Genomic DNA, 27,396 nt, shown 5'->3' on the forward strand with positions numbered 1-27,396 from the left:
GTGCGTTTTAAAAAAAGCAAAATGTCACCAATATTAAATTTGCTTAGCTTCTATTTCTGCTATTTATTAACTTATTGCCCACAGACGCCGAACACGTTCAATTGCTTTTTGTATCAAACATTCCGTAAAAGTGGGACAGACATTTTATTCCGAAATCGTTGGTTGACTGGCGCGTTACAATTCATATTTATTGACTAAATAGTTGCCATTTTAGGTTAATAGTTCCATATTTAACACAAATAATTTCCAATTGTTTGTCAAATTATTTTTGAGTGACATCTGTTGCGCAGAAATAGTTGCAAATTGAAAGAGAACAAAATAATCCCCAATTTTTGCGAGCTTATCGGTTATCCCTCAATCAAAAAGCTACGTTTTATGTCAACCAGTTCAAAATGTATGACCACTCGTCTTCACAGCTTAAACAGCAAAGCAAAACATGCAGAACAATTTGAGCTCAAAACGTTACTTCGAACTTGAGAGTCAAAAGATAATTCCTGATGGTGAAGTTTTTTTGAACCAAAATGGGTCACCTCAGACACAGAAAAGAGAGCCTTGCGCACTTAGTACACAATTCTGCTCGATTCTATAGGCTGTCTTTTCTAATTTCACACCCTGTTCTTAATTTTAATTACCCTGTAGATTAATTAGAATACTTTCTTAGGCTGGCCATTTTGTTAGGGATAAAAAGACCAGTTCTTAAACCCGAGACGTGGGTTTTAATCAATCCGAGTTTTGCAAGCAAATTCCACACGCTTACATAATTGAATTTTATTTTTTATTAAAAGTGACCGAATCAATTTCCCATTCAGTTGGTGAAATACAAAATAGGGCTACTGACGAAGTCGACAACAATGCAAAAAAATAGAGTTTAATTATTTCAACTACTCTCGCTTAATTGTAATGGGGATATTTGTGAGACTATTAAAATTTAGGTGACAATTTTGCCTGACTTGGTTGGTCTGAACCGCTTATTATAGAGAAACGTAAGCCAAAAAAATGAAACCTATAGTATCTGGTTAAGGTATTATTGTTCCGACCCCTCTTGAGGGGGGAGGAACTACATACTCAACTGAGTTTTTTTTTGTTCAGTCAATTTTGGCCGATCGATTTATTCATCGTAGAGAGTTGAGACTGGTGTCATTAGAAAGATTGTCCAGCGTAGAATATGCAATTGAAAAGATTTTTTTGATTTTCGTTTTTGGCAGGGAGATATTGAGGTTTAAACTTTCGAGAAAATAGAGTGAACTCCGTTGATTTCATTCACCTTTTTTCGGAATTTTTTACTAAAATTTTGCCAATTTTGATAAAAATTAATAAAATTTTTCATGAAAATGTTGTTGATTTTACGTTTACAGACAAAATGCATTGTCGTCTATTTTCATTGAACTTTTTTTTGTCACAAATTCCGGCTAAAACTTTCACAAAATTCAGACTTTTTCCAACAAAAACAGCACGAAATAAGTTTCTTTAGTCCACTCTGATTAAATTTGCAGGAAGTGCAAACCCAAACACCACTAACACAATCTTTGTAGACTGAAAAGGGGGCTAATTCCACTTCAACTTCCGTTGAGTGTGCTCTGTAAATAAAACTTTGCCGTTTTTTGCTAACTTTATTCGTTGATTATCAAAAACGCAGCATTTACTTTTGATTTCTTAACAGACAAAATATCTAAATCAATGACATTCCAAAAACTAAATGTTCCTAATGAACAGTCAACATTAGCAGGACTAGTTTTGGTACCAATTTTGGACCTTTACAATTTTGGACCGTTACAATGACAATAATTCGGAATGTCATCAGTCGTCTTTCTATTAAAAAAAATTTGATCTTTTTTATATTAATTAAATAACAGTACATTTCAAATCAAAGCTCACTAGTGATAGGTCCTCTTGGCTTTCTAATTAGCTCAAAAATAATTTATCTAGTTGATTGCTTGAAAGCTTATGGTCGTTTTGACTTTTAAAATATTTCATTTTTAATTAAAAAATGGCTTATTGAACTTTGCCTCCATTTTTCATTTACTTTGGTCAACATGTAGCTTAGTGTCAGCAATCAAAGAGTGCCCTTTTTTCTGCTGAATTCAAATTCAGTCCTTATTGCGGTTCTACGCCTTAAGTTATGGCGTTCTGGTTTTGATACTACTAGATTTCACAATATTTTTTTAATTTTTATGAATTTGCCCATTTTTCATGTTTTCTAATTTTGTCAAATTATCACTTTATTGTCAGTCCATATATAACATTTGTCGCGTTCAAAATAACGCACAATTGATAATATTTAAATCCTTAAAGATATAGATTGTGGTTCTTTACCGCTTCGACAATATTTTCTCGAAGAAATTAATTGAATTTTTTATTTTTGTCTTTAACTGTTGTTTTTACTTTGTCTTTTTAGTCGTATTTAATTTCCTATACAATGACCCGGTTTGATTGGCTTTTCCTGGAAGAGTATATGAGCCGATGTTCTGATATTAGAAGATAGATAATGATTTTCATGACTTTAAAAACAATTTTTTCCAAAATAAAAAAAAAACTTTTCAACTTCGCAATTTTGTTCCTTTTATTGTCTGTTTGTTACCTGGTCTCGTTAATTAAAGGTTAGAGATGATATTATTTTTGTCAAAGGAAGATGTCAAAAGGGATTGGTGTCACAAAATCTAATGTTTTTAAACAATTCGTTATGAATTTACTGGCTTCGTTACGAGTTTTTCACAAAAAAGTAATATAATTTTTGATTTTTGTCATATTTGACGTTCTTTTTGTAGACGTAAGACATGTTCTGGATAATTTCAGGTCTCAAGAGCCTCCTTTGCAAGAATGGACGAACCTATTCAGCTTTTTCGTTTTGTAATTAACGGCTTTCATTTCTTTGGAAAAAAATTTTTTTCGAAAAAAAAACAAGTATTACATTATTTTGCATTTTTTTCATTTTTGTCTAATTGTTGCTTATTTACATTAATGAGCAGCCGCATAATACATTATTGGTGTTCGACGGTGGTGCAATCGAACATAGTTTGGCGGCCAAAGTATGGCTTTACGGCTTTCAAACCATTTTCTGGCAAGTTTTCAATGATTTTTTGTCTGTTGTCTGTTTGTTGTTCTCTTTGTAACTGCATAAAAAGTTGAATACCAAGAGTTCTTAATTCCCTTCTGCAGAAGAATTGGTAATCGAAAACCTATGGGAAATTTTAGTTGACTCCTGAATGGTTTTCATTACTTTGAAATTCATTGTTTTTTTTTAAATTCAGCGAATTTAAATGCAGAGTTTTATCTGACGCTATTTTGACTTTGTTATTAAGTTTTGTTTTTTAAAACGGACATAAGTTTTTTTATGTTGTTTGAATATTGTTTGTTGTTGTTTGATTTTGACGTTGGTCTTCGCTCGCTTTCTGAATATCGGCATATCTTATCAATCTAATGCATCATTTTTTACTCCACTGAGTTATTTGCTTTGGAGGCTATTTTTTCGTTCATACACCAGTTTTTTTTTTGAAAAATACTTGAATTTTTTGTGTTTTTCTATCTGATCCTCATTTGGTAGACAATTATGCCAAAACTGTGGATGAGCGGGGTCGGAACCTTATGTGCGATCGCACATTACCGAGCCGCCTGTTTGATTTGAAGATTGAAACAAACTCTTCACAATTCCTTAAAAACAAAACTGTTGCGAGAAGAGTTGTTGCATTTTTTTAATTGAAGCAAATCAGCAGTGTACACAGTGAAAGAGTATCGGTTATTTTGCATAAACAATCGGGATAAATCTTAGGAAACGATTTGTAAAACAAATTATATTGGAAGCACAAAAATCGTATTTGCTGTGCCATTAATACATTTAACTGTTTGCTTGTAAACACCGTTGCATTTTTAGGAATTTATAACAAAGGGGGCCATCAGGTAAAGTAAAACCGGAATGGCCTCTTACAAAAAAATTATTAGGATTAAAATTGTTGAACCATGTGGGGGATATTTTTTAGCACTCAAAAATCTTGTAAAGAAAATACGCAGTGGTGGTTTAATTCAATATAATAGTTTGCAGTGCATAAATATGTGAGTAAATAGCGATATGACAATCCATGAAAATCAGATGAATTGAAAAAGCTCCCAAATTTGTTATTAAAAGTCTCTTGCCACATTTCTCAGGCGATAATTTGGTTTCTCCAAAATTTGAATAGATGATAAATATCATCCGTTCAATTTGCCATTATTTTTGGTTAATTTAGTAAGAATACTAAAAATCAAAAAAGAGGAGAAAATCAGACCATCTTCCGTTTTAGAGACCCGGATGAGTTCTTCGCAGTTGACCTAGAAGACCCTTCACTCTCTCCAGAGGAGGTTAACCGGATCAGTGTCTGCCAATGGAAGTACAAACAGTAAGTTACCAACACCATTTTCCAAATCTATTTTTTTAAATTCTGAGTTGGTATTGGCATATATGCCTTCCCCAGTTAAAATTTTGTCAACAAAGAAATGATCGTTTTTGATCGGTATTATAAAGAAAAACTGTCAATAAGCGCTTATGCTTTATAGCCCTATGCTTGAGCGTAGATCTTTAAGAAATTTAACGAATTCATCGCCAATCTTACATTATTTTGTTTATAAAAAAGCGTTCAAAAACGGCAGGATTCCTAAAGAACGGTCAAAAACGATCATTTCCTAATTATACCGGTCAAAAACACTCAAAACCGATCAAAAACGGTCAGTTCCCACAATATTTTGACCGTTTTTATTCGGTCTTGTCAACAGGGGCTATGAACAAGTTCTGAGCTGCAACCAATAATTTAAAGAGACTACTAACAGGTAGTTCAACGACACTAATAAGTATTTCAAACAGGGTAATGAAAAAAAAAATAAATTTTTTCACGTGAGAAGGAGCTTGAGAAGATCTTGGCCCAAAATCTTGGTAATTTACACAATTTCTAAAATTTTATACAGAAGATCTTATAAGCTCGTATATACTTTTGCAACAAGATTTGTAACAAGATTCTTATTAAGAACCTATAAAGTCTTTAGTTTCGTTTCACTGGGTAAGACTGTCGTTTCTGCCAGTTCCCAATTTTTGTCTTATTTCTAACCAAATTGTGCTCAGTCGCGTTTACGCGCCTATGTAAAAATCAATATCGCAGAAGCAACTTTTCTCTTTATGGGAACATTCTGTATGTAAAAAGGCTCTATTTGAGAAAAATAAAATGGACGACAAAAATACAATCTCAAATTGGAGCGAATATTTTGTCTCCATTTGTTAAACTTCAAAAAAGAACTACTGTAAAAGTATATCGGAGTGATAGTTAGGGTATTTATTATTTGATTTAGAGGATATTCTTTCTCACGTCAAGAAACTAGGCTACTGAAATTTACTTCCTTATTTTTTTTCAGTTTTCCAAGTTATTTAAACTAAAAAAACTGTGAAAAATTAATTGTTTCCTGTATAGTTTCTATCTTGGTTATTGCAAATTCATTATTTGAAACAAAATTTGAGTATTTTCATACGCAAAACACTTAGATGATAAAACAAAAAGGAAACGTTTTTCAGTTCATTCAAAGCTCAAATGCAGTTTTTGCCTGAACCCGCAGTTGCCGGAACCCGCAGTTTTTTTGAGTTATCATCCTGATAGGCTGCCGATTGAGTTCCTTTTCACCTTTGATAATTTTGTTTTTCCCAGCTGCTTTTTCCCAAAGCTGCCACTTCTCAAATCAATGACGACTGTTTTCTGAGGATCAATTATCAAAAATTGGATTATTTCCTTGATGACAGTAAGTTTGACAAGAAAAAAAGGCTCCCCAATTAAACTTCAATTGCCATAGAGAGAAGTCTGGTCTTTGCAAAGTTTAAACCTTATGGTCGCTAAAAGACGTACAAAAATTTTTCAAAATTTAATCTACTTGATTGCTAAAACAAGTGTCAACTTTTGTCTGATTTTTCGTTTTACATCATTTATGTGTCACTGATGAAGGACCGAGCAAAAATGCCGTGTCCAAAGTTCAACAATTACCTACCATTACTTGAAATTTGTTATAAATTCAAATAATTTTTGATCACTCTCCCAGTGTAAGTTACACATATTTGATGTTACCTTTTTCGAAAAAAAATATCCCACAACTGTTCGTCGACTTGTCAGCATAATTAATTTCGTACTAAAACGGGTGATTTAGAAAACAAATGATCAATTTCATTTTGTTTTTCAGGAATGTTTTAGCCAACTTTTCGCTTAAGAAAATTTTCGTAAAAAAACGCAGGCAGCTTCCAATTTGGGCTTATTGAAAAACGTACTTCTGGGGTACAAATCAACAACTTGCCATAGAAAAATAATATATTTTTCTCGATATACCACAAAATGGTGGTTTTCAGCAGATGCCAATCAATAATAAGAAGGTAGCGCGACTCTTCTTTAAGTCATCGAGAAATTTCTGGCGTTCGTGTTTTTTAGCGGTTCTATATGTTAAGCCACGGTTTTTATGTGATTTCTGTAGTAACCTAATATTGATTAAAATATTCAACTTGTAAATTTGCGAGTTTGGCGAAAGTCAACTTCTGGCTATGTTTTTAGGAACTTCAGGAACTCTAAATTTTTGCCATTTTAAAACTAGCACGTTCAAGTTTTCACACTAGTTCCTCTACTTTCATCTTTCACAGCGGTAAATTATTCCCTTTGTTCCTATTCATGACAGCTATTTCGGGGTAAAACGGCCTGAAGAACTTAAGTCGGCCACTTTTTAATTCAATGATGTATTCCGAAGATCAATGATCAAATTTTTGCTATTATTCTTTGGAGAGACAAAAGTTCTCTGTTGATCTCTAACAATGCTTTTCTATCATGTTCTCAGTAAAAGATTTTGAGAATTTGGATTATTTCATTGATAACAGTAAGATTGACGGGAAATAATGTTCAGGCTCCCCAATTAGATTTCAATTGCCATAGAGAGGGGTTTGGTCTTTTACGAAAGTTAAAACCTTATGGTCGCTGGTTAAAACCTTATAGTTGCTTATGGAAACATTTTCAAAATAATCTCCTACTTGATCGCTAAAACAGGTGGCATTTTTTTCTGATTTTTCCTTTTACAACATTTATGTGTCACTGATGAAGAACCAAGCAAGAATGCCTCGTCCAAAATTGAAGAGTTAGCTACCATTACTTGATTTTGCTATAAAAACATATAATTTTTGGTTACTCCCCCAGAGTACGCTACACCTATTCGGTCTTACTTTTATTTTAAAAAAAAACAAAATACGATTCCAACGACGATTCAACCATTTGTCAGCATAATTAACATCCTATTGCAACGCGTCATTTAAAAAACGATTGAACGATTGCACTTTGTTTTTCATGGAAGTTTTTGCAAGCTGTTCGTTTAGGAATTTTTTGTAAAGCTTCCACCTTGGGTTTATTGAAAAACGTACTTCTGGGGTACATATTGCTAACGTGCCATAGAAAAAAAAACCTATTTTTCTTGGTATACCACAGAATTGTTTTTCAGCAGATGCCAATCAATAATAGGTAGGTAGCGCGACTCTTCTTTATGTCACCGAGAAATTTATGGCGTTTATATGTTTTTTTAGCGGTTCGATATGTTAAGCAACGATTTCGAAGTGATTTCTGTAGTCACGTAATCTTGCTTAAATAATGCAAATTGCAAGTTTTAAAATTTGGGAAGAGTCAGCTTCTGGTTAATTATTTAGGAACTTCTGGAACTCTAAACTTTGGGCATTTTAAAACCAGCACTTGCAAGTTTTAACCCTAGTTCCTCTACTGTCATCTTTCACAACATCAAATCATTCTCTTTGTTCCTATTCATGGCCGTTTTCGGGGATAATACCGCCTGAAGGTTTTAAGTCGGCCTTGAGCAGGCACTACTCTCGGATACTGTGCACGCCATGCTTTTTGAAGCTCAATTCTGATTTGTTTGTTTACAATAACTGGATGACAGAGATGCTTGTGTGTTACAGTAGAATTTGCTCAGTACAGATTCCATGTGATAGTGAAGTTTTCATCATCTTGATGCTCTAGATTATCTCTGTAATCGTTGTCCACGAAGAGAGTTTTGCTCAAGTCATGACAGGTGTAGATTGTGCCCTGAACCCACCAGGTGAATCTTTTTGTTGATGCTACCTCGTTGATGTTGCAAACTTTTCTTCTGATACCGTTTGTTGACAGATGTATCTGGTTCCTGATGTCGTCTAAGTCAAAAAGTGCGCCAGATTCCACAGATCCCTGTTAAAAAGCACCCTGTATGACCTCACGTAGCTCCCAAGTTTGAATTTGATATTTTTCTGTTAGTTCTGTTTGCTTTTAGTTCTGTTTGCTGACTTTCAAGAATTTTTTGAGAGGCGAGACCTATTAATGCCTTTTTTCCTGTCACCGAATTGTGCCATTGTCCTTTTGATAATCCCTAAGACGCTGTGATATGTAGCGCTTTTTAATCTTTTTTATGCTTGTTTTCATTTTCGTAAATAAAAAATTTCTGTTCTGCTGCTGGATTGTTGAACATTTCTTGCGAGAACGGTTTATAATGTGTCAACAAAAATAGGCTTTCTCTTCGCTTCTGGTTCCCTATTGCGGCTCTTCTGGACTCCTTATGAGGGGTCGGCAAGGGCGCTTTTCCTGTAATTTCATTATACTTCACACAGGTCTGCAATCGTGCATAGACTGATGTTGGGCATCTAAATTGTAGGCCGCGAATTTGCCACAAAGTATAGCAGAAAAAGGGGAGGCACTTCACTTCTCTACTACGTAACAAGGGTTGGCGGGTGTATTTGTTGAAGAGAACGAACTTAAAGTTTTTAGGATAAAAGATATTTCTGAAGCACCATTTTCTCACACTAACACAGGGAGAGAACAACCAGGTTATCTGTTACTTTAATGGATTGTTTTTTGGCTAATTATCCCCTCACTTTTGAGGGGATGGAAAAAGATTGAATACTCAGATTCACTCCAGGCCCGGAATTCTTTAGTATGCAAATAATTCAATTTCTATAGAATTGATCTACAATTGTCCAATTAAGAAAAAAAACGTTATTTAAAATCACTCATCAGTAAATTAAGTTTGAATACAGTTTCATCAGCTTCACAATTCCAGGAGTCATATAGAACAATTGCTGCGGATTTAACTTTCTTTGTTGATAGCTCGGTAAAGAGGTCACTCAGTTTTTCAACGCCCAGCCTGTATAGAAATGGTTGCAGTACGGGGCAATCGTCAAATAAGTGTTTCAGGTTTTCGAAAGCGGAATCGCAAAAAGAGCATATAGGATTGCTTTTCAAACCCCGATTCCAAAGAACTTCTTTATCCGGAATGCAATTGTATAACAATTTGAAAAAGATATTTTTCTCAAAGCCCGATAATATATTTTGACTCCAAAGCCATTTTGTAATTTTACCAAAATCCTGTTTTCTTATTTCCATTTTCTCGGAACTTTTCGTAATACGATTTTCCCAGCTTCCGTCGTTCCTACACGTTTCATCGAGAAATTGCTCAACGTTCCTCTGTCTATAAAAGCGTGTCACGTGAAAAATTTTTGCGTTCTGCTTGATCCAAATATTCTGATCTTGTAGAAAAAAGGAGAACCCGGCGCTCTTCACTTCGCTCAAAAGATGGCGTATCGACCGGTTCTTATTTTTCCAATTGTTAAGAAAAATTGCTTTACAACTGGCATCCTCCCCAAAAAGACAATTTTTAATGTCAATTACTTTTGCTGCAAGAATTTTCAGTCTTAAGTTTGGCCAGCCAATTCCACCGTGGTCAACTTTACGTTGAAGATGGCAGAGAGCGACTTCCGTTTTCTTCCCTTCACCCCAAAGTGCTTTCAAACTTAGAGATTGAAATTTTTCAATTAAAGTCCTTGGTACCTTAATGTGTCTTGCAATATTCATTAAGCGTGATACACAAAAAGTATTCATAACAATTGTTTTCGCTCTGAAACTCATAAACTTAGTGAAGTATTTCTCGCTATCGCTTAAAATTTCCTCCAATAGTTTAATATTTTCTTCATAAGCTTCCGAAGTAAGGCCGTGGTATAAACCCAAGATTTTGATTTTTGATGCAGTTGCTACTCTTTCGTCTGCACATAGAACTTGGCTTTTTTTGCGATTTACTTTGAACTGAGTTCCACGACAGAAGAATTTTATTTTCGAGAACAAATTGTCTATATCGATTTTGTGCAGGAAAACAGTTACATCATCAGCGTATGCCACTACTCGTCTGGGTACTGCATAATTTGACCAAGGGTGATTCCGCAAAATATCAAGCAGGGGCTCTAGGGCAACAATGAAAAGGAGCGCTGACAGCGGACATCCCTGCCTGACGCCCCTTCTCAGCCTTATTCTTTCAGTTAGGTACCCGTTTACACTGATATGGGCTTGCGTTTTTGAGTAGAGGCGTTCAGGTGTTCGTACTATATTTTCAGGGAAATTCATCTTTCGCAAGATGTGAAATAAGTAGACCCTGTCAACACGGTCGAAAGCTTTTGAAAAGTCAACGCTTACTACACATTCTTCGTCCATAAGAGAATCGACGCGGCTTTTTAAGTCATTGATGGCCACATGGATATTTCTGACGGGAAGATAAGCATATTGGTCACTTTCAATGATAAGTGCAAGCACTTGCTTGAACCGATTCGCAATCAGATGTGAGAAGTTTTTTTGGTCAGTATTGATAAGACTTATTGGTCGAACTCCAGAAGCATCTTTTATCCCCTCTTGCTTCGGTAATAGCTTGATAATCGCTTTGTAAAAGGAGAAAGGAAATTCCTTGCCGTCTAGTATTGCCTGAAAAACAGGACACAGAAAAGTCGAAAAAGTTTTTCTGTGATAAAGATATAATTCAGCTGTTAGACCGTCTGGACCAGGACTCGTGGCAATATTCAAACTGTTTATTGCACTTTCTACCTCTGAACGCTTAATCTTTGCAGCTAAAAAATTGCGTTCCTCATCGCTGATCTTTTTATTGTAATATCGCATCACCTCAAATCTGTGTAACGAGTCTGGTTCATTATCAGTGTAAAGGTCCTTGTAATAATCCGAGAATTCAGACAACATTTCATCTGTGTTGGTCGTTTTAGCACCGTTTGGCAAGAGCAACTCGTGTATCAAAGTTTTCGGTTGGCAACATTTTACCCACCTTTTGACAGCTTTTGGGTTTCCGTTGCATGCTTCTTTTACCGTATTTTTCATTACCGTTAGCAATTCTGCCGCTTCCTTTTGTTCCAGTTCCTTCAACATTTGATCTAAACGACACCTCTCCTCTTCACAAGAGACTTTTTTCAAACTCCGAAGCAAATTTTGCGTATAGCTGCTATCGATGCGTTTTTTGTTGATACATATGCTCCTCAGGACATCCCGCAATCGCTGCTTTTGTTCGTCACAGTTATTTAATTCGATTTTCAACTCTAGGAGTAGTTCTTTTATTGTTTCGTGATTGTTCAGTAGGATATTGTTATTAAGCCTCCACACTCCAAAACCTGCATCAAGATTGTCTCCTATTTTCAAAGTTCCCTCCACACAGTGGTGATCACTCAACTCGGTTGCAATGGTTTTGACGTCACTAAAACTGTCAAGGATGTTTGAGAAAATATAATCAATTCTTGTCTGCGTTCCTGTTTTTTTGCATTTATGTGTAAATCTGTTTTCTCCAAATTTCAAGGCTACATCGTCCATCAAAAATATGCTAAGGATTGGGCTTAATCTTTTGAAGATCTGGATGTGCATGTCTTTGGTCACTGTTCCCTCGCAGTTTTTTCCATCGCGGTCTCTTTTCAAATTTGAGAACGCGTTAAGGTCTCCAAGAAGAACTATGTTTTTCTCAAAGACGTTCTCTATGTTTGTAATCGAATCACTCAGTAATTGACATGCTTTTGTGTATTCGGACGTTTTAATGTATGTATTTAAAATACATAAGTTCAAATCAATAAAAGTCGTAACAATGCACGAGTCAGTGCTGCTTGTGCGCTTAAAAGTTAACTTACTATTCCAAAAGGTTAGCAGTCCACCGCTACGACCAGTGCTGGGCATAAAGTGATAATTAAAAAAGTTTAGTTTCAAAATTGAACAAATCTCTTCGCTGAGTAACTCCGTCTTTACCTCTTGAAAACAGAAGACACGAAGTGTCTCCTGGTCAGAGTACTCTAAATGTTGATTTAAAAATCTTAGCAATTTTGTGCCTTTAAGCAGGCCGCAACAGTTCCAAGTCGTAATCTTAATTTTCATTTGTGTCTATCTCTTCGAGTTCTAATACTGTTGGAGGCTTTCCTGTTGTGGTTGCTATTTTAATTTTGTTATTCGTACGACCACTTCTTCGTATCTTCCCCATTGATTCAAAGTTTGTTTGTTCTGCTTGATCTGAATTGCTTGGAACAGTACTGCCCCCTTTTTCCGTCTCATCACTTTCTATCGTGTTTAAGGTTGTCGGATTAAATTGCTTTTTACTTTGGGTTTCTAGAGAAGGACTGGATGCTTTCGTGGTTTGCGTTTCATTCTTTGTTCTGCTCGCAGCATCGTGGTTTTCATCTCTCCCCATTCGTGCTTCTTCTCTTTCATGTGCTCTCTTACTTCTACAGTATTTTTCGTGGTGTCCTTGAAAATGCATTTCTCGTTCTTTGCAGAAGCTGCATTCCAATAAGCTAGGAATATTTGCAAAAAATTTGAATTCGCCCATTGAGAATGCCCGAGTACAATTTGTGTTTGCCCATTCTTTCAGCATCTCCTGATGCTGCGCTGACTCGACAACAATTTTAGCTTGCGCTGTGCCAGTGAAATACCATCCACCGTCTTCACTTTCGAATCGTTGTTTCTTGATTGGAGCTAATAACCTCGTATCAGGGAGCCCAAGTTGTTCAATGATTGCAGTATCGAGTAAAAAGTGTGGTATATTACGGAGATGTAGGGTTGTCTCCTTTGGATAGCTGTTAGGTATGTTTTCTCTTGGCCCCCAAGCACTTAAGTGCTTTCCCCTAACATCTATTCCACGCATCTTGAGTTCTGATATCGATTGTCTCATTGTTGGAGGTGCTAATAGCCGGACTGCGTGAAGCTTCCTCCCATCTGATTTCTCTATGATTGTTTTCAGTACTGTAATGTTATTCCTTTCCGCTTCAGGCAGACTTTTCCTGATTTTCATTACTGTTTCTCGAAATAAAAGTTCTTGTTGTTCTCTATTTAGAAAGATTTCGCGAGTGAAAGGCATGATAAATTCAGCTTTCAGAACAATTGGAGGCTTGATTTGGGCTTTTGAAGCAGCTTTTTCTGCGAAGGATGCTGCTTTGGGGGGCGAGACCGTACCCTGAAGGAGCAGTTCGTTGGTTATTTCTGTCATGATTGCGGCTTTGTTATTTGTTCTAATCGTAATTTGTTCTTTTCGTAATTTGTTCTTTTCGTTATATATTACTTTTCTTTAAAGTTTCTTGAAAAAGTTGTATGTAGCACAGACAAGTTGTAGCACACAGCCAGTTATGCGACGAAGTCAGGGGGAAGCGGGGTTAATCAGGGGGAAGGCTGATGTTGGGCATCTAAATTGTAGGCCGCGAATTTGCCACAAAGTATAGCAGAAAAAGGGGAGGCACTTCACTTCTCTACTACGTAACAAGGGTTGGCGGGTGTATTTGTTGAAGAGAACGAACTTAAAGTTTTTAGGATAAAAGATATTTCTGAAGCACCATTTTCTCACACTAACACAGGGAGAGAACAACCAGGTTATCTGTTACTTTAATGGATTGATTTTTGGCTACTTATCCCCTCACTTTTGAGGGGATGGAAAAAGATTGAATACTCAGATTCACTCCAGGCCCGGAATTCTTTAGTAAAAGGCGAAAGAATTTCACGTCTGGACCGGAGTGTAGAGGCAATAGTAATCCATGGAAATTCATGTACAACCATTAACAATCAAGTTTATTACAGCAGCAGCTTGAAGAGTTTTGAGTTTGAGTTTGAATTTGGGAAATTGGTTCTAAACTGTACACTGTTACTGGGGTACGAAGCCATTTTAAACACCGTGGAGGGTTTTTACTGGCTTTTCCTGATTGCAATTACTTGTCGTTGATTACTTCTGGCTAGCCGTGTTTGCAGTTGTTATTGGACATTGTTAGGCATAAAGGTAAGTTTTGTCAGGGATCGGGAAAAGAAGAAAGAATAAGTAGGTAAAAAAGGACAGAAAAAAAAAGAGATTGAATTAAACTAAAACTAGAGGAAGGGATGAGAATTAATCAGCTTTGTTTGTTGCTCGAGACAGCTGCGGCGCGTTGGGGGATCGAACTCCCGCTGTGTTTTTCTTTTAGTATACTTATGTGTTGCGCCAATATACGCACATCTCTGCTTGAGAATTGTCTTTATAGTCCGGTTCATTTACCGTGGCTGATGAGTTTCTCTCGATTTTTGAATTGAATTCGTTATACATAATTGAGATACTTTAGAATCATTGGTGCAAAGTTTGCCGGTTTCGAATTGTATCGTATTTTTTACAAATACTGAGCATTCAGGCTTGAGGGGAGTAACAAAATGTCTGTACGCACTACTCCCGAGAGTCCTCCTCCAGAGGAGAAGTTTCCTCACGGCATGGTTCGGGTGATTCCTCTCGAAAGCTTCGGCGACGGAGCCAGGGATCCCCGGCAGATTGCCCGAAAGAAGCTTCCTTTGTTTGAGGGGCTGTTACCTGATGGACTTTCGGAGGCTTATAGAGCTTGGAAGCGACAGAAGCGCATTTTAAAGCCTAGGAAACGGCGGGCAACTTCTGATTCTGATTCAAAAGGATCGAAGAAGCTTCCTGACCCTAGATTAGATCCTGACTTTGACTCGAAGGATCCTTTGGGTCTTAGTCGGTGATCACTGATTTTTAAATCAGTAAATATGAATAAACTGTTGGATTGTCAAAAAGGCCTAATAAATCAGAAAGTCTAACGTGCTTTTGCAGTTGTTCTTTGGACATTGCCTTTTCTTTTCTATAAGCCGTATAATTGCTTCAATTTCGTTCTTTTTTGCGCGCTTGATGTATTCTTTCGCCAACCGTAACTGAATGTTTCTTATAGTGGGTGAGTTCGATTCTTCATGTAACTTTTGCACGCTGTACCATCGAGGTTTCCTTAAACATATTCTTAGTGCTCTGTTTTGCGCTTTTTGCATGATTGATATGACCGTTTGCGATTGGTTGAGCCAGCAAGCGTTTGCATATAGAAATAAGGGCCGGATCCAGGACTTGTACAGCAGAAGTAAACTCTCCTGCTCAACATTGAGATTGCTTAGACGCTGCAGTTGGAATATTCGCTTGTTTGCTCTGCTTGTGATGTCTTTACAATGTTCATTCCAGTTTAGGTGTGGTGTCATGGTTATTCCTAAGAATTTTATGGTTTTCGCTTCCTCAATTTGTTTTCCGTTGATGTTTAAACTGAGATTTGTTTGTCTTTTCGAAGGGTTTTTGAATAGCATGTATTTTGTTTTGGCCGGGTTTATTTTGATTTTCAACTTATCACACCACTTTATGAGAGTGTTGAGTGAGGCTTGGAGTTTGCTTTGTATTAACTGACTGGACTTTGACCTGTAAAACATTGCAAAGTCATCTGCAAACTGAGAAAATTCTGCTGGAGTTTCTGGAGTGTTAGAGACATAAATTAGGAACAATATGGGCGCCACAACGCTACCCTGGGGGACCCCGGCTGTTGGTGAGAACTTCTCGCTTCTCGTATTCTTAATTTTCACGTAAACATTTCTTTGTGAGAGGAAGGAATTCACCCATTTGACGATTTTTGTCTGTATTCCGATTTTAATCAATTTGTCAATCAAACCTAATCTCCAGACCGCATCAAAAGCCTTTTCTACATCAAGGCAGACAAGTCCCACCATTTCTGACCACTGGTATGCTTCACTTACATGCTGAGTCAAAACAAGGAGATTATCGGTTGTGCATCTGTTGGCTCTGTATGCACTTTGATTTGGTCCAAAGACTTTGTTTGCTTCACAGTGGTCTACTATGAGATTTTTAACAACAGTTTCACAGACCTTTGCAATACAATTGGTAAGGCTAATTGGTCTGTAATTTTCTGCTTTCGTTTTGTCTTTTTGAGGTTTTGGAATCATTGTTACTTCTGAATCTTTCCAAGGGCATGGCACGTAAGAATTGTTAATTGAGCTGGAAATAATTATGCACATGAAAGCTTTAATGCTTTTTGGTTTCGCCTTTAGTAGCTGATAGCTTATTTTGTCTGGCCCGGGGCATGATGTACTTGTATTTTTCAAAATTTCATTGAACTCTTCAACTTTTAAGAAGATGTCTGCAGTTACTTCTTTTGGATCGGTTTCTGATAGATGTTTTGTGTTTCGTTCTGTCTCGAGAAAATACTTTTGTAAATCTTCGTTTTCGTATTGGTGTTCTATCATTGTCTTACTCAGTAGGCTTTTGAACATTTCACACTTTTCAAGTTCAGTTACGGCAATTTGGTCTTTAAACGTTATTTGTGAATGTGATCCGCTTGACTGTTGTTTATCGCTGGTGATGGTTTTGATTGCTTTCCAGAACCCCTTGTTTCCTTTTTGTTTCGCTGTTTCAATTAATTTTCGGGTTTGTCTTTCAGTCGAACGTTTGAGTGCTCTTCTGATTTCTCGTTGCAAGAAATTGATTTCTTTTCTCAAACGATAGAAAGTGTCATCTTTTGCACGTTTTAGTTGCCTCCTTATCTTTTTCTTTTGCTTGATTAGTTTGATTACCTCTGGACTAAATTGAAGTTTCGTTTTATTTACGTAGGACTGATCAATTGATTTATGAATAATCTCGACTATTTTATGGCTCGTTTCATTCAGATTTTCTTTGTTTGGATATTTTGGTGGGTACAAGCAGGAATTTTTGTAGTTGATTTTCGCTTGTTTTTTGAACTTCTGGAAATCAACTTTTGATTTTAGATCAAATTCTACTTGAAGTTTCAATTTCAATGAGGTAAGTGTCGCTGAGTGGTCGCTGCCGAAATCTTCTAATACTTGAAAATTGTCAAAATGCTTAAGGACTGAAAGACTACAGAAATGTAAATCAGTGAGGCTTGGAGTTTGCTTTGTATTAACTGACTGGACTTTGACCTGTAAAACATTGCAAAGTCATCTGCAAACTGAGAAATTTCTGCTGGAGTTTCTGGAGTGTTAGAGACATAAATTAGGAACAATATGGGCGCCACAACGCTACCCTGGGGGACCCTGGCTGTTGGTGAGAACTTCTCGCTTCTCGTATTCTTAATTTTCACGTAAACATTTCTTTGTGAGAGGAAGGAATTCACCCATTTGACGATTTTTGTCTGTATTCCGATTTTAATCAATTTGTCAATCAAACCTAATCTCCAGACCGCATCAAAAGCCTTTTCTACATCAAGGCAGACAAGTCCCACCATTTCTGACCACTGGTATGCTTCACTTACATGCTGAGTCAAAACAAGGAGATTATCGGTTGTGCGTCTGTTTGCTCTGTATGCACTTTGATTTGGTCCAAAGACTTTGTTTGCTTCACAGTGGTCTACTATGAGATTTTTAACAACAGTTTCACAGACCTTTGCAATACAATTGGTAAGGCTAATTGGTCTGTAATTTTCTGCTTTCGTTTTGTCTTTTTGAGCTTTTGGAATCATTGTTACTTGTGAATCTTTCCAAGGGCATGGCACGTAAGAATTGTTAATTGAGCTGGAAATAATTATGCACATGAAAACTTTAATGCTTTTTGGTAGCGCCTTTAGTAGCTGATAGCTTATTTTGTCTGGCCCGGGGCATGATGTACTTGTATTTTTCAAAATTTCATTGAACTCTTCAACTTTTAAGAAGATGTCTGCAGTTACTTCTTTTGGATCGGTTTCTGATAGATGTTTTGTGTTTCGTTCTCTCTCGAGAAAATACTTTTGTAAATCTTCGTTTTCGTATTGGTGTTCTATCATTGTCTTACTCAGTAGGCTTTTGAACATTTCACACTTTTCAAGTTCAGTTACGGCAATTTGGTCTTTAAACGTTATTTGTGAATGTGATCCGCTTGACTGTTGTTTATCGCTGGTGATGGTTTTGATTGCTTTCCAGAACCCCTTGTTTCCTTTTTGTTTCGCTGTTTCAATTAATTTTCGGGTTTGTCTTTCAGTCGAACGTTTGAGTGCTCTTCTGATTTCTCGTTGCAAGAAATTGATTTCTTTTCTCAAACGATAGAAAGTGTCATCTTTTGCACGTTTTAGTTGCCTCCTTATCTTTTTCTTTTGCTTGATTAGTTTGATTACCTCTGGACTAAATTGAAGTTTCGTTTTATTTACGTAGGACTGATCAATTGATTTATGAATAATCTCGACTATTTTATGGCTCGTTTCATTCAGATTTTCTTTGTTTGGATATTTTGGTGGGTACAAGCAGGAATTTTTGTAGTTGATTTTCGCTTGTTTTTTGAACTTCTGGAAATCAACTTTTGATTTTAGATCAAATTCTACTTGAAGTTTCAATTTCAATGAGGTAAGTGTCGCTGAGTGGTCGCTGCCGAAATCTTCTAATACTTGAAAATTGTCAAAATGCTTAAGGACTGAAAGACTACAGAAATGTAAATCAAGCATGCTCTGGCTCTTATGTTGATTAGATTGATACGTTGGATAGCCGTTGTTCAGTAGTTTGAAGTTTCCTTCATCAATTATTTCCAGCAGTTTTTCGCCGTTTTCGGTGTTGTATGTACAATTGAGCTCTTGATGAGGAGAATTGAAATCTCCACATATAAATACGTTCTGGGAGTTGTTGTCAAATATTTCGGCAGTATTTAGGTCTTGATTGGGTGAATTGTAAACGTTGATTATCCATAAATTTCCAATGACTGGCGATTCCAAGTTTACACCGATTATTTCTAATGCTTGTCCGTTATTGTTTTTTCTTGATATGATTGGTCTGACCTCTTTGACATTTATGCCCTTTTTTGCAATGATAACAGACCCATGAAAATTGCTTGCTTTTGCTTTTGTTACAATAAAATATTTCTCATGTATGAAACGTTTTTGCCATTTCTTGACTTCATTTAAACAAGCAATGTCGATGTTTTCTTTCGTAAGAAACAAGAATAATTCATGAATTTTGTTTTCTAAGCCACGACAGTTCCATTGTAAAATTTTAATGTTGTCCATTTTGAAGAATTTCTTGGCTGTTAGATTGAATCATGTTTGTGTTAACAGTTTGCATTAGGTTTGCCTTCTTGATATTATCGTGAATTTCTTGTCCTTCTATTCTTTCGTTAAACACTCTGGAGGCACTGTTGCTAACGACGCTGATAATATCGCTATAGGACATCGTATTGAGACTGTTTCTTATTTTACTGAGAACTTCAGCTACTAGAACAGTAATGGTTGTAGTGGTTAATGACTGAGTGTTCTGAGTCTCTTTACTTTTAACGGCACTTGAGTATTTTGTTTCTTGTTTCTGTTTATTTGCTTCAGTCACGGCTTTCTGATATGTGGGACAGCCTCTATACACTGTTGCGTGTGAGCCACCACAGTTTGCACATTTTGCTCTTTCTTTCAATTCATTGCAACTTTTCACAGTGTGCTTGCCCGCACATCGTAGACATCTCAATTCGTCTTTACAATCGCTTGCTGAATGACCAAACTTCTGACATTTGAAGCATTGTTTAACGTGAGGTGGTTCTTTACTTGGTTCGCAGCGATGGAGCACCCAGCCTATTTTAACGCCATGTTTGACTGCAGCTGTTACATGGTTTGAGGAATCAGTTATTACGCGAATCAGTTTTGTTGGTTTTCCGGTGGCCCTGCTTGTTATCCGAAGCACCTTGATCACATTCATAGCATTGTTGTTGAGAAGTTCTTCCTTCACTTCATTTTCTTGTATGCTCTGATGAACATTTACAATTGCAAAACTGGGTTTAGATTTGGCTTTTGGCAGAGTGTTTCTTGCGTTGATAGAGGTGTTTGGAAAGACAAGTGGAAGATTTGAGGCGTTCATCAGACATTCTCTTGTAGTTTGGTCTTCGGGTTGGATAAAGAAGTCATTGTTGTTTGGAAGTTCTCTGATGCAATTGATTTTGAGTTGAGGGAAGTTATTTCTCATCAAACGAGCAAAATGAACTTGTGTTGGCCTGGGATTAATAGTTATTATCACTGGTCTGATTGTTTCTGAGTTGGTGTTTTGATAGTTTCGGGTTCGTTTTCGTTTGTTTCTGACTTGAACGAAGTCTTGTTCATCTTGTGATGTTTCGTCTGCAATGTTTCGTGCTTCGGAGAGAAGTGCACTTAACTGGCTCATTTCGGCCAGCGCCGTTTCGCGAACTTGAAGCAGGAAGGCTTTAAATTGAGCTTAAGACTTTTGAAGTTGAAGGATAAAACTCGGCGGAAGGTGAAGACTTTTGAGCTTAAGACTTTTGAAGGTGAATATAAAACTGGAAGAAAATTAGAAGAAAACTCGGCAAATTGAGGAAAAGTCGGGATTTAAAATCTTAAGCAACTTTTAGTGAAAAATCTCTTTTTATAAAAGTCTCACTCCCAAAGGACGTTCCTGCACAAAGTGGAGTACTTGCTTGTGGCTTTCCTATCACACTTTGAGGTACTGATCCGAAAGTGACAATAACAGCATTTTGATCATCATTAGGCTTATCACATAGAGGCAATAGTAATCCATGGAGTTGATAATTCCTTTACAAATAATTGCGTTCAATATTTTTTCTATTGTATTGCGTAAATCGGGATCTTGTGCTTTTTGTGTTATAGGGAAAAGGAAATTTAGCATCTTTTTCCTTTCAATATTAATGACCAATTGACTTGCTTTTGCCTTAACTTTGTGGCACGAATGGAAATGTTCGAATTGAATGAATTATATTGTGACCTGCATCTGAAACTCTCGCTTGGTATGCGCCTTTTACAGCCTGAGAACATTGGGCCAATGAGAATGAATGAACTTAAAAACAATGTCCGCACCAAAAGGATGGCGGCCGTATTGGCCGACAGGACGTTTAGCCGACAACCAAAAAATGAGAAATTTAACCGACAATTTAAGTAAAATGAGCAATAAAGCTTATTCTAAAGCTGTGATTGGCCAATTTAAAACACTTTCGCAAGCGGACAAATATATCGCAGTTTTTTCATCAACTAGTGTAACGAAGGTCTATCCGTGGTCGGACCGTATTTTATGGACTTTTATTTATACTGATCCATACTGATTTATGGATCAATTATGGACGTTTATTAACAATTATGATAAAACTGTCGGCTAAATTTCTCATTTTTTCCTTGTCGGCTAAACGCCCTGTCGGCCAATTTTCCTAGCACCCACCAAAAGTCACTATAATATTCAATTGAAGTTGAACAGCCTCAACAAAACGGCGAATGATAAGATCTTGTACTTTCAATGACTGAATCAAACCTGGCGCATCTTTTTGGGGTCTTTCCCATTATCCCCCCCCCCCCCCTCTCACATCTATATAACCTGTAACTCCCAATGATGTTAATTAAACCATAATGATGGGGCTCTAATCTCGCGGTGGGGGGGGGGGGGGGAGGCTGTACGACCCTTCTCCTGGAACAGTTGTAGTTATAGAACTTTCATTTGTGGTAAAGTTGTAGTTTTACCAACCTTTTGAATCTTTTTTGATTTATGAAGTCAATTGTCCATAATATGAATCCATCTATGATTAGTTTTTTTTGTCAACCCAGGCAAGGCTGCACTGATAAAGCACACAAAAAATCTTAATCCATTTTGTTGCCAAGAATGATATCATCACAATCAGTTAATGTTCACTTGTAGCCATCAAAATCATATTCAATCAAAAACGATGATTCTTTGAAACATAATTCGATTTTTTAAAAAAGATTTTGGAGAACTTAACTCAAAGTGTTAAATTTAAGTGAGTATGTTCTTGTATTGAAATAGTGTTTAACAGAAGGCAATAGTTGTGTGCCGCTATTGTGCTGCATACTTGTGAACCAAAATATCTCGGTTGCTCAGGAAGCCCGTTTGACTTGCCATTAGTGATATTAAGTCAGAAAACTAACAAAAAGCAATGAATACAAGCAACGCTCAAAGTTTCACAAACAATTTCAAGCTAACAGAGTTGAAGCCAAAACGAATGCGTTTTCACTTTGTGCCTCTTTAGCACGTAAATTGGAATTGTCAACAATTTGATGTTGAAATAAATTCATTCTGGTCTGTATTTAACATTAAATCAAACAAAAGGTGCAAAAAAAATTAAAATGGAAAGCTTCCGTTACAATCCGATTAGATTTTGGATTATACTGATTCGAACAAAACTAGCCTGGCTATTGCTGCTCGTCCACCAAAACTTATAATACTTCTAAATGTTAGCAAAAATGTTAAATTGACAAATAAATAATTATCGATTTCTCTTGGCGAAAAATGACAAAGTTTTGTTTCCACAATGATTTTATGGGACACAGAAGTGAAACTAGCCCACTCTAGAGTTTGAGAAGATTGTGTCAGCAGTTTTCAGTTGTGTACTTTGGGCAAATTCAAAAAAAAACTGGGCTAAGGAACATATAGGGTGCCATTTTTGATGAAAAGAGCTGAATTCTAACCAATTTAGCCAAAAATTCTGCTAAAAATAGCACTAAACAATTCAGCAACAGTCATTTGTCTTTAATGATAAAAAAAATATTAATGAAATTTTTAAACATTTTTTGACATACTTGTAGCAAAATTGACGGAAATCTGGAAATAATGAAAAAAAAGAAGGGAAATCTGTCAAATGTTCCTTAAATTTAAGCCTCGTTATATCAGTTGAAAAATCGATGTTCGAACTAACCTTGTAAATTATACATTCCTTGTTTGACGAGCTATTTAATGATACCACTCATAATTCTCTAAGATACTTATATCGATCCGTCAAAATTGACTGAACAAAAAGATATCAAGTTGAGCATGTAGTTCTTCCCCCTGTAAAATGGGTCGGACCAACAACATACTCTTCTTATTACAAAACCTAAAATTGTGCCAACCTAGTGTGGGCAATTGAGCTGCAAACAAAATAGTCTTCTGATCTGGGCACAAACGGAAGATATTCTTCATTTCAAAGGTTAATTTTAGTTGTATGGTAGCCGATTTTTCAACTATGTTTGCAGCTTCACCTTTTCCCTACATTTTCAACTAATAATTCTGTTCGTTTTAATTAGCAGCGATTTTTTTGGTATTAAGCTCTACTGTTTATTCGGATACGGTACAATTTTAAAAAAAACTAACTTTCTCTTTGAGTTTCGATAAGGTAATGTTATACGTGTTATTTTTGGTACTCTACTCCCATTGGCATATTGCCTATTCTGTTATTAGATTTTTTTAAAAAGGGGGAAATAATTATATGTAAGTCAGATGTATACGCTGAAATGGCTTAAAGCGACTCCAAATTATATTTTCTAGATACTTAAAAGATCCTAAAACTTTTAGGAGAAAAAGTTTCAAGCGGCCGCTTCAAAACGGGACATGCAATGGTTCGTTTTGCGTTAATAGCGCTCTCCGAGACCCAATTATTCGTCCTGTTCCGTTCTCTATCTCCGCAAGCTTCCTTGCAAAAAACTTTACAACTCGAAAACAAAACAGAGATGATTAAAATTTTTATAAATCCTATATACGTTTGGTCAATCTTGCCATCGCCAATCGCTTCTTTCAAATTAGAGAGGAAAGTTTTTTCAAAAAATTGTCACTTTGACATTACCAAGTAAATCTTGTTACCCAGCAACAACAAAAAATGATCATGAAGATTCATGTTAAGTTAAAGACGATTTGTTTGTGAGCATCTTTGTGTGTGTGTGTGTGTGTGTGTGTGTGTGTGTGTGTATTTGTGTGTGTTTGTTTGCTGTGTATTTTATGTGTGTTTGTGTGTGTGTGTATATTTGTATGTGTTTGTGTGTGTATTTGTGTGTGTGTGTGTGCGTGTGTGTGTGTGTGTGGGTGTGTGTGTGTGTGTGTGGGTGTGTGTGTGTGTGTGTGTGTGTGTGTGTGTGTTTGTGTGTGTGTGTGTGTGTGTGGTTGTGTGTAAATGTGTTTCTACGGAATGTGTTCTCAAAATCAAAATTCAAATGTCCAATAACTGATACTTGAGGTTTTAAAAAATATGGATGTAAAATCTCAAAACTATATAAAAAACATCGTTTTCCTTATTTCTGGTATTAAAATGTTTTTAGAAAATAAAACAAATGATAAATTTCTGATATCGTGTAAGACAGAGAGAGAAATATTGTTATGTGTTCAGATTGCAGTTGTACAGAGAAGCAGAGTGGCTCTTCCTGCAGCCTTACTTCATGTTCAATGGAGAACTCTTCCTCATTCCCCTCAAGTGTGGAGATCACGGCACCATCGCATGGATCATGGCTGCTCTTTTCCTTCTACTAGGTATCATAATACAATGTAACATACATTCACAGGCTGATTCAGAGAACTTCAGAGAGAACCAATTCTGTGTTTAATTATTCCTCCAAGTCAGAAGTTTGAGAGTGAAGAGCGGAGAAAGTTAAAGTTATATTGATTTAAGCAAAATTTTTAATGCAAAACTAAAGTGAAATTTAAAAAGTGGAGTTACACCCCATCATGCCCCTTGCTCTTGTTAACTTCATATACCACAAGTGCGGTGGTTGTTGCGTAACCCCCACCCCCAGGTTATACTGGGTCACATTCTTTGCACCCCCCCCCCCTCCCAATATTGTGTGCCATATTTTGCATAATGATTTACTATGTAATGGAACGTGCTCTGCGACTGTTGATAAATGGAGGTGTATTTTTTATTTCAGGTAACGCTTTGATGCTGAACCTGTTAGTGGCCATCTACGCGGCCATATTCAACGACGTGCAAGAGAACAGCGAGAGAGAGTGGAAGATGGAAATGTACTGGCTTCTCAAGGACTTCGAGGCCAAGACTATACTACCTCCCCCTCTGTCTCTCATCGAAACCGGTGTCCAGATCATCGCTATCATCCGCAGAAGGTTGTTCACTTTCCACTGGAAAATTGTTCAAAAAATTTGAGAATTTTCACTCGCTGTTTGGAAAGCGGAAACTTTTATTGCATTCTTGGACAAGAATCCGACGCTTTTTTGCAAGAGCTTACAAAAGTTGTCCACAGTTTGCAAGATTGTTGCAACATTTTCAATAACCATACCACATTGAAGATTGTTTCAACATTTTCCATAACCATACCACATTCAAGATTGTTGCAAGATTTTCAATAACCATACCACATCCAAGATTTCAAGATTCTAGATTTTTCAAGATTATCCTGATAAACATACTATAGTTTTGATAATTTTCTACCAGTTTTGCAAGACTATCCATAATCAAACCAGACTTTTTTGAGTTTTTTCACAATTTTTGCTGGATAATGACAAAGTATCTGCCGTCAGCAAGATGTTTCAAAACAACTGAAATGAAAAGCATCTGTAAAGCAGTCCGCGCTTCTTATAGTTTTTCAAAATTTGTCTTTACATGCTAGTACATAATCAAAAATAACCACTTCCTTTTAGTGTGTTGGTTCAACAATTTAAGAATTTGAACTCTTTTATAAAGTCGGTTCTTCGATATCTAGCTCATTATGTATTGAATAGAAGATTTATCCGTAATCGAACAGTTTGGCAATAAATGACTTTTTCTGTTAACATGCCCACAAATTTTTTGCCTCATCGTAGTTCATAAAAAATTGTAGTTTATACATACACAAAACGTTTCCTTCAGGTGGCAACGCGTTTCAGCAAAAATGTTAAGTCTTCAAAGTTACCCAATCTGGTAATTAAGGTTCTATTGTACACCCTGGACGAAAGTGAATTGCTGTCTTCTAAGATCTTGCTAATTCTTGTGAAAGATGGTTATCTTATAAGACCTGGCAATTTTTTTACGAAAATAGTCGAGTTACTTGAGTTTTAATTATATTTTCAATTGCTTTCGAAAAAAGTTCGACGCAGTGTTTGTAAACGTGTGCTTTTTTATGCAAAACGTGCTTGACCGTTTTCTTCTAGACTATTCTTTCGATATCACTTTTCACGCTTGATTTTTTGATTTTTTGAGTGATTTGAGTTGCGTGCATTCAGAAATTAGGTCTGTTGCTGAAAAAGAACGATTGTGAGCGCGGACAGTAAATAGCCCGTGTAGTGTAGATGCAAAGGTCTGACTGTCATCGAGGAGATCGTGGGTGCGAACCCTCGCCAGTTAAGAGTTTTTGGATAACAAGAGTATCTCTAGCCTTTGCCTCTTTTGAAATTTTAGAAGCGTTCGAGCAATTCATCCGACGTTAGTCGGTTTATGTTTTTATAATAATTTTTGATGTATTAAAGATTGTTGCCAATGAAGAAATGGAGCTATTACTCTTTGTGCAGTTACAATTTCTAGAAATTCGGTCAGAGTTTTTCTCAAAAATATGGTGTTTTCTCGCAAACAAATTGCTTTAAAGTCCAAAATTAAAGGATTCCGACCAATCGAATTGAGGTACAGCAATGGTTAAAAGCCACTAAGCATCTTCAGCAATTGCATTGCTCGTGTTTTTTTGCAGAACTGGATTGAGATTTCATATCGAGAAAAAAAACAAAAAAAAACTTGGGTTTGGATCATTCTTCACTAATTTTTTTGTGCTGCAATACAATCAGATGGAAGTAGATTGCTTATTAGGTGTCCAACAAAGATAAATTTTTTGGATTTAATGGAAATTTTGAAACATAAGAAAGAAATGATGCATTTTCAAGGTTTTTTTTGCTGAAGAAGTAATTCTCCAAGGCATGTATACCTTTTATCACAGAACAGAAGCTCACAAGATGCTTCTTTGGTAAAAATGGGTTCTGTATTTTTTGTTCCTATCTAATTTCGTCTTACACAATTATCGTTTCTATTGATAATATTTTTCATAATTTAGATGCAAAGAACGCAACCAGACTAAAAGCGAACCATCAGCAGCAGAGAACCGGACTCTATCAGCTGCCCAGAGCAGGAAACGTCGCACCCAATCAAACACTGACTCCTTTTCCGACTCCCACGCATCCCCGGTCCATTCAAGTGTGGAAGGCACTGGGGGTCAAAGTTCCTCAGGGTGCCAAGGTCAAACTGACAGTAGAAAAATTTCAGCAGACTCAATGGGCAGTGAAAAACAGCTTACTCCTGATAATGGTAATATTGTTTTCTTAAGGCAGAAATTTAGAGGTAGCTGGTAAATATGACAGAACGCTCGTTTAGCAAAATTATAAAAGCTTTGTTGCTTTCTAAAACTTCAAATTTTTATTAAAAAGTTGAATAAAAGAAAAAATTTAAGCGCTGAAAAGTTAAGCATTTTAGGTCATCAGCTAATTCGGGCTAAAAGCTACCGCAAAAAGGTGCCTCCCGCATTCGAAAATTGAATCCAACGCAAACATGGTTTAGCTACGAAACCTCCCTTTCCCGATTAGAAGTTAAAACCATTGAGTTATATCCATTTCCGAGTGCGAATACAGAATATTTTTTCCTTGTATGACT

General features: G+C 36.4%; 1 protein-coding gene and 1 non-coding gene across 2 annotated transcripts in view; one reads left to right on the forward strand and one right to left on the reverse strand.

The window, feature by feature from the left end:
- Nucleotides 1–27,396, forward strand: part of LOC142350459 (uncharacterized) — a 55,737-nt gene that overhangs the window by 19,646 nt on the left and 8,695 nt on the right. Inside the window, exons 2-6 of the mRNA XM_075402307.1 lie at nucleotides 3,869–3,894; nucleotides 4,221–4,370; nucleotides 24,166–24,305; nucleotides 24,701–24,893; nucleotides 26,804–27,054. Of these exons, the coding sequence (XP_075258422.1) occupies nucleotides 3,869–3,894; nucleotides 4,221–4,370; nucleotides 24,166–24,305; nucleotides 24,701–24,893; nucleotides 26,804–27,054 (760 nt within the window). The remainder of the gene's footprint in view (nucleotides 1–3,868; nucleotides 3,895–4,220; nucleotides 4,371–24,165; nucleotides 24,306–24,700; nucleotides 24,894–26,803; nucleotides 27,055–27,396) is intronic.
- Nucleotides 13,715–13,827, reverse strand: LOC142351257 (U5 spliceosomal RNA). Its single transcript, XR_012760959.1, has one exon. It is a non-coding gene; the product is annotated as a U5 spliceosomal RNA (small nuclear RNA).

Source organism: Convolutriloba macropyga, chromosome 12 (genome assembly GCF_964194025.1).
Source record: "Convolutriloba macropyga chromosome 12, txConMacr16.3, whole genome shotgun sequence".
In the NCBI taxonomy this organism is placed as follows: Eukaryota; Metazoa; Xenacoelomorpha; order Acoela; family Convolutidae; genus Convolutriloba; species Convolutriloba macropyga.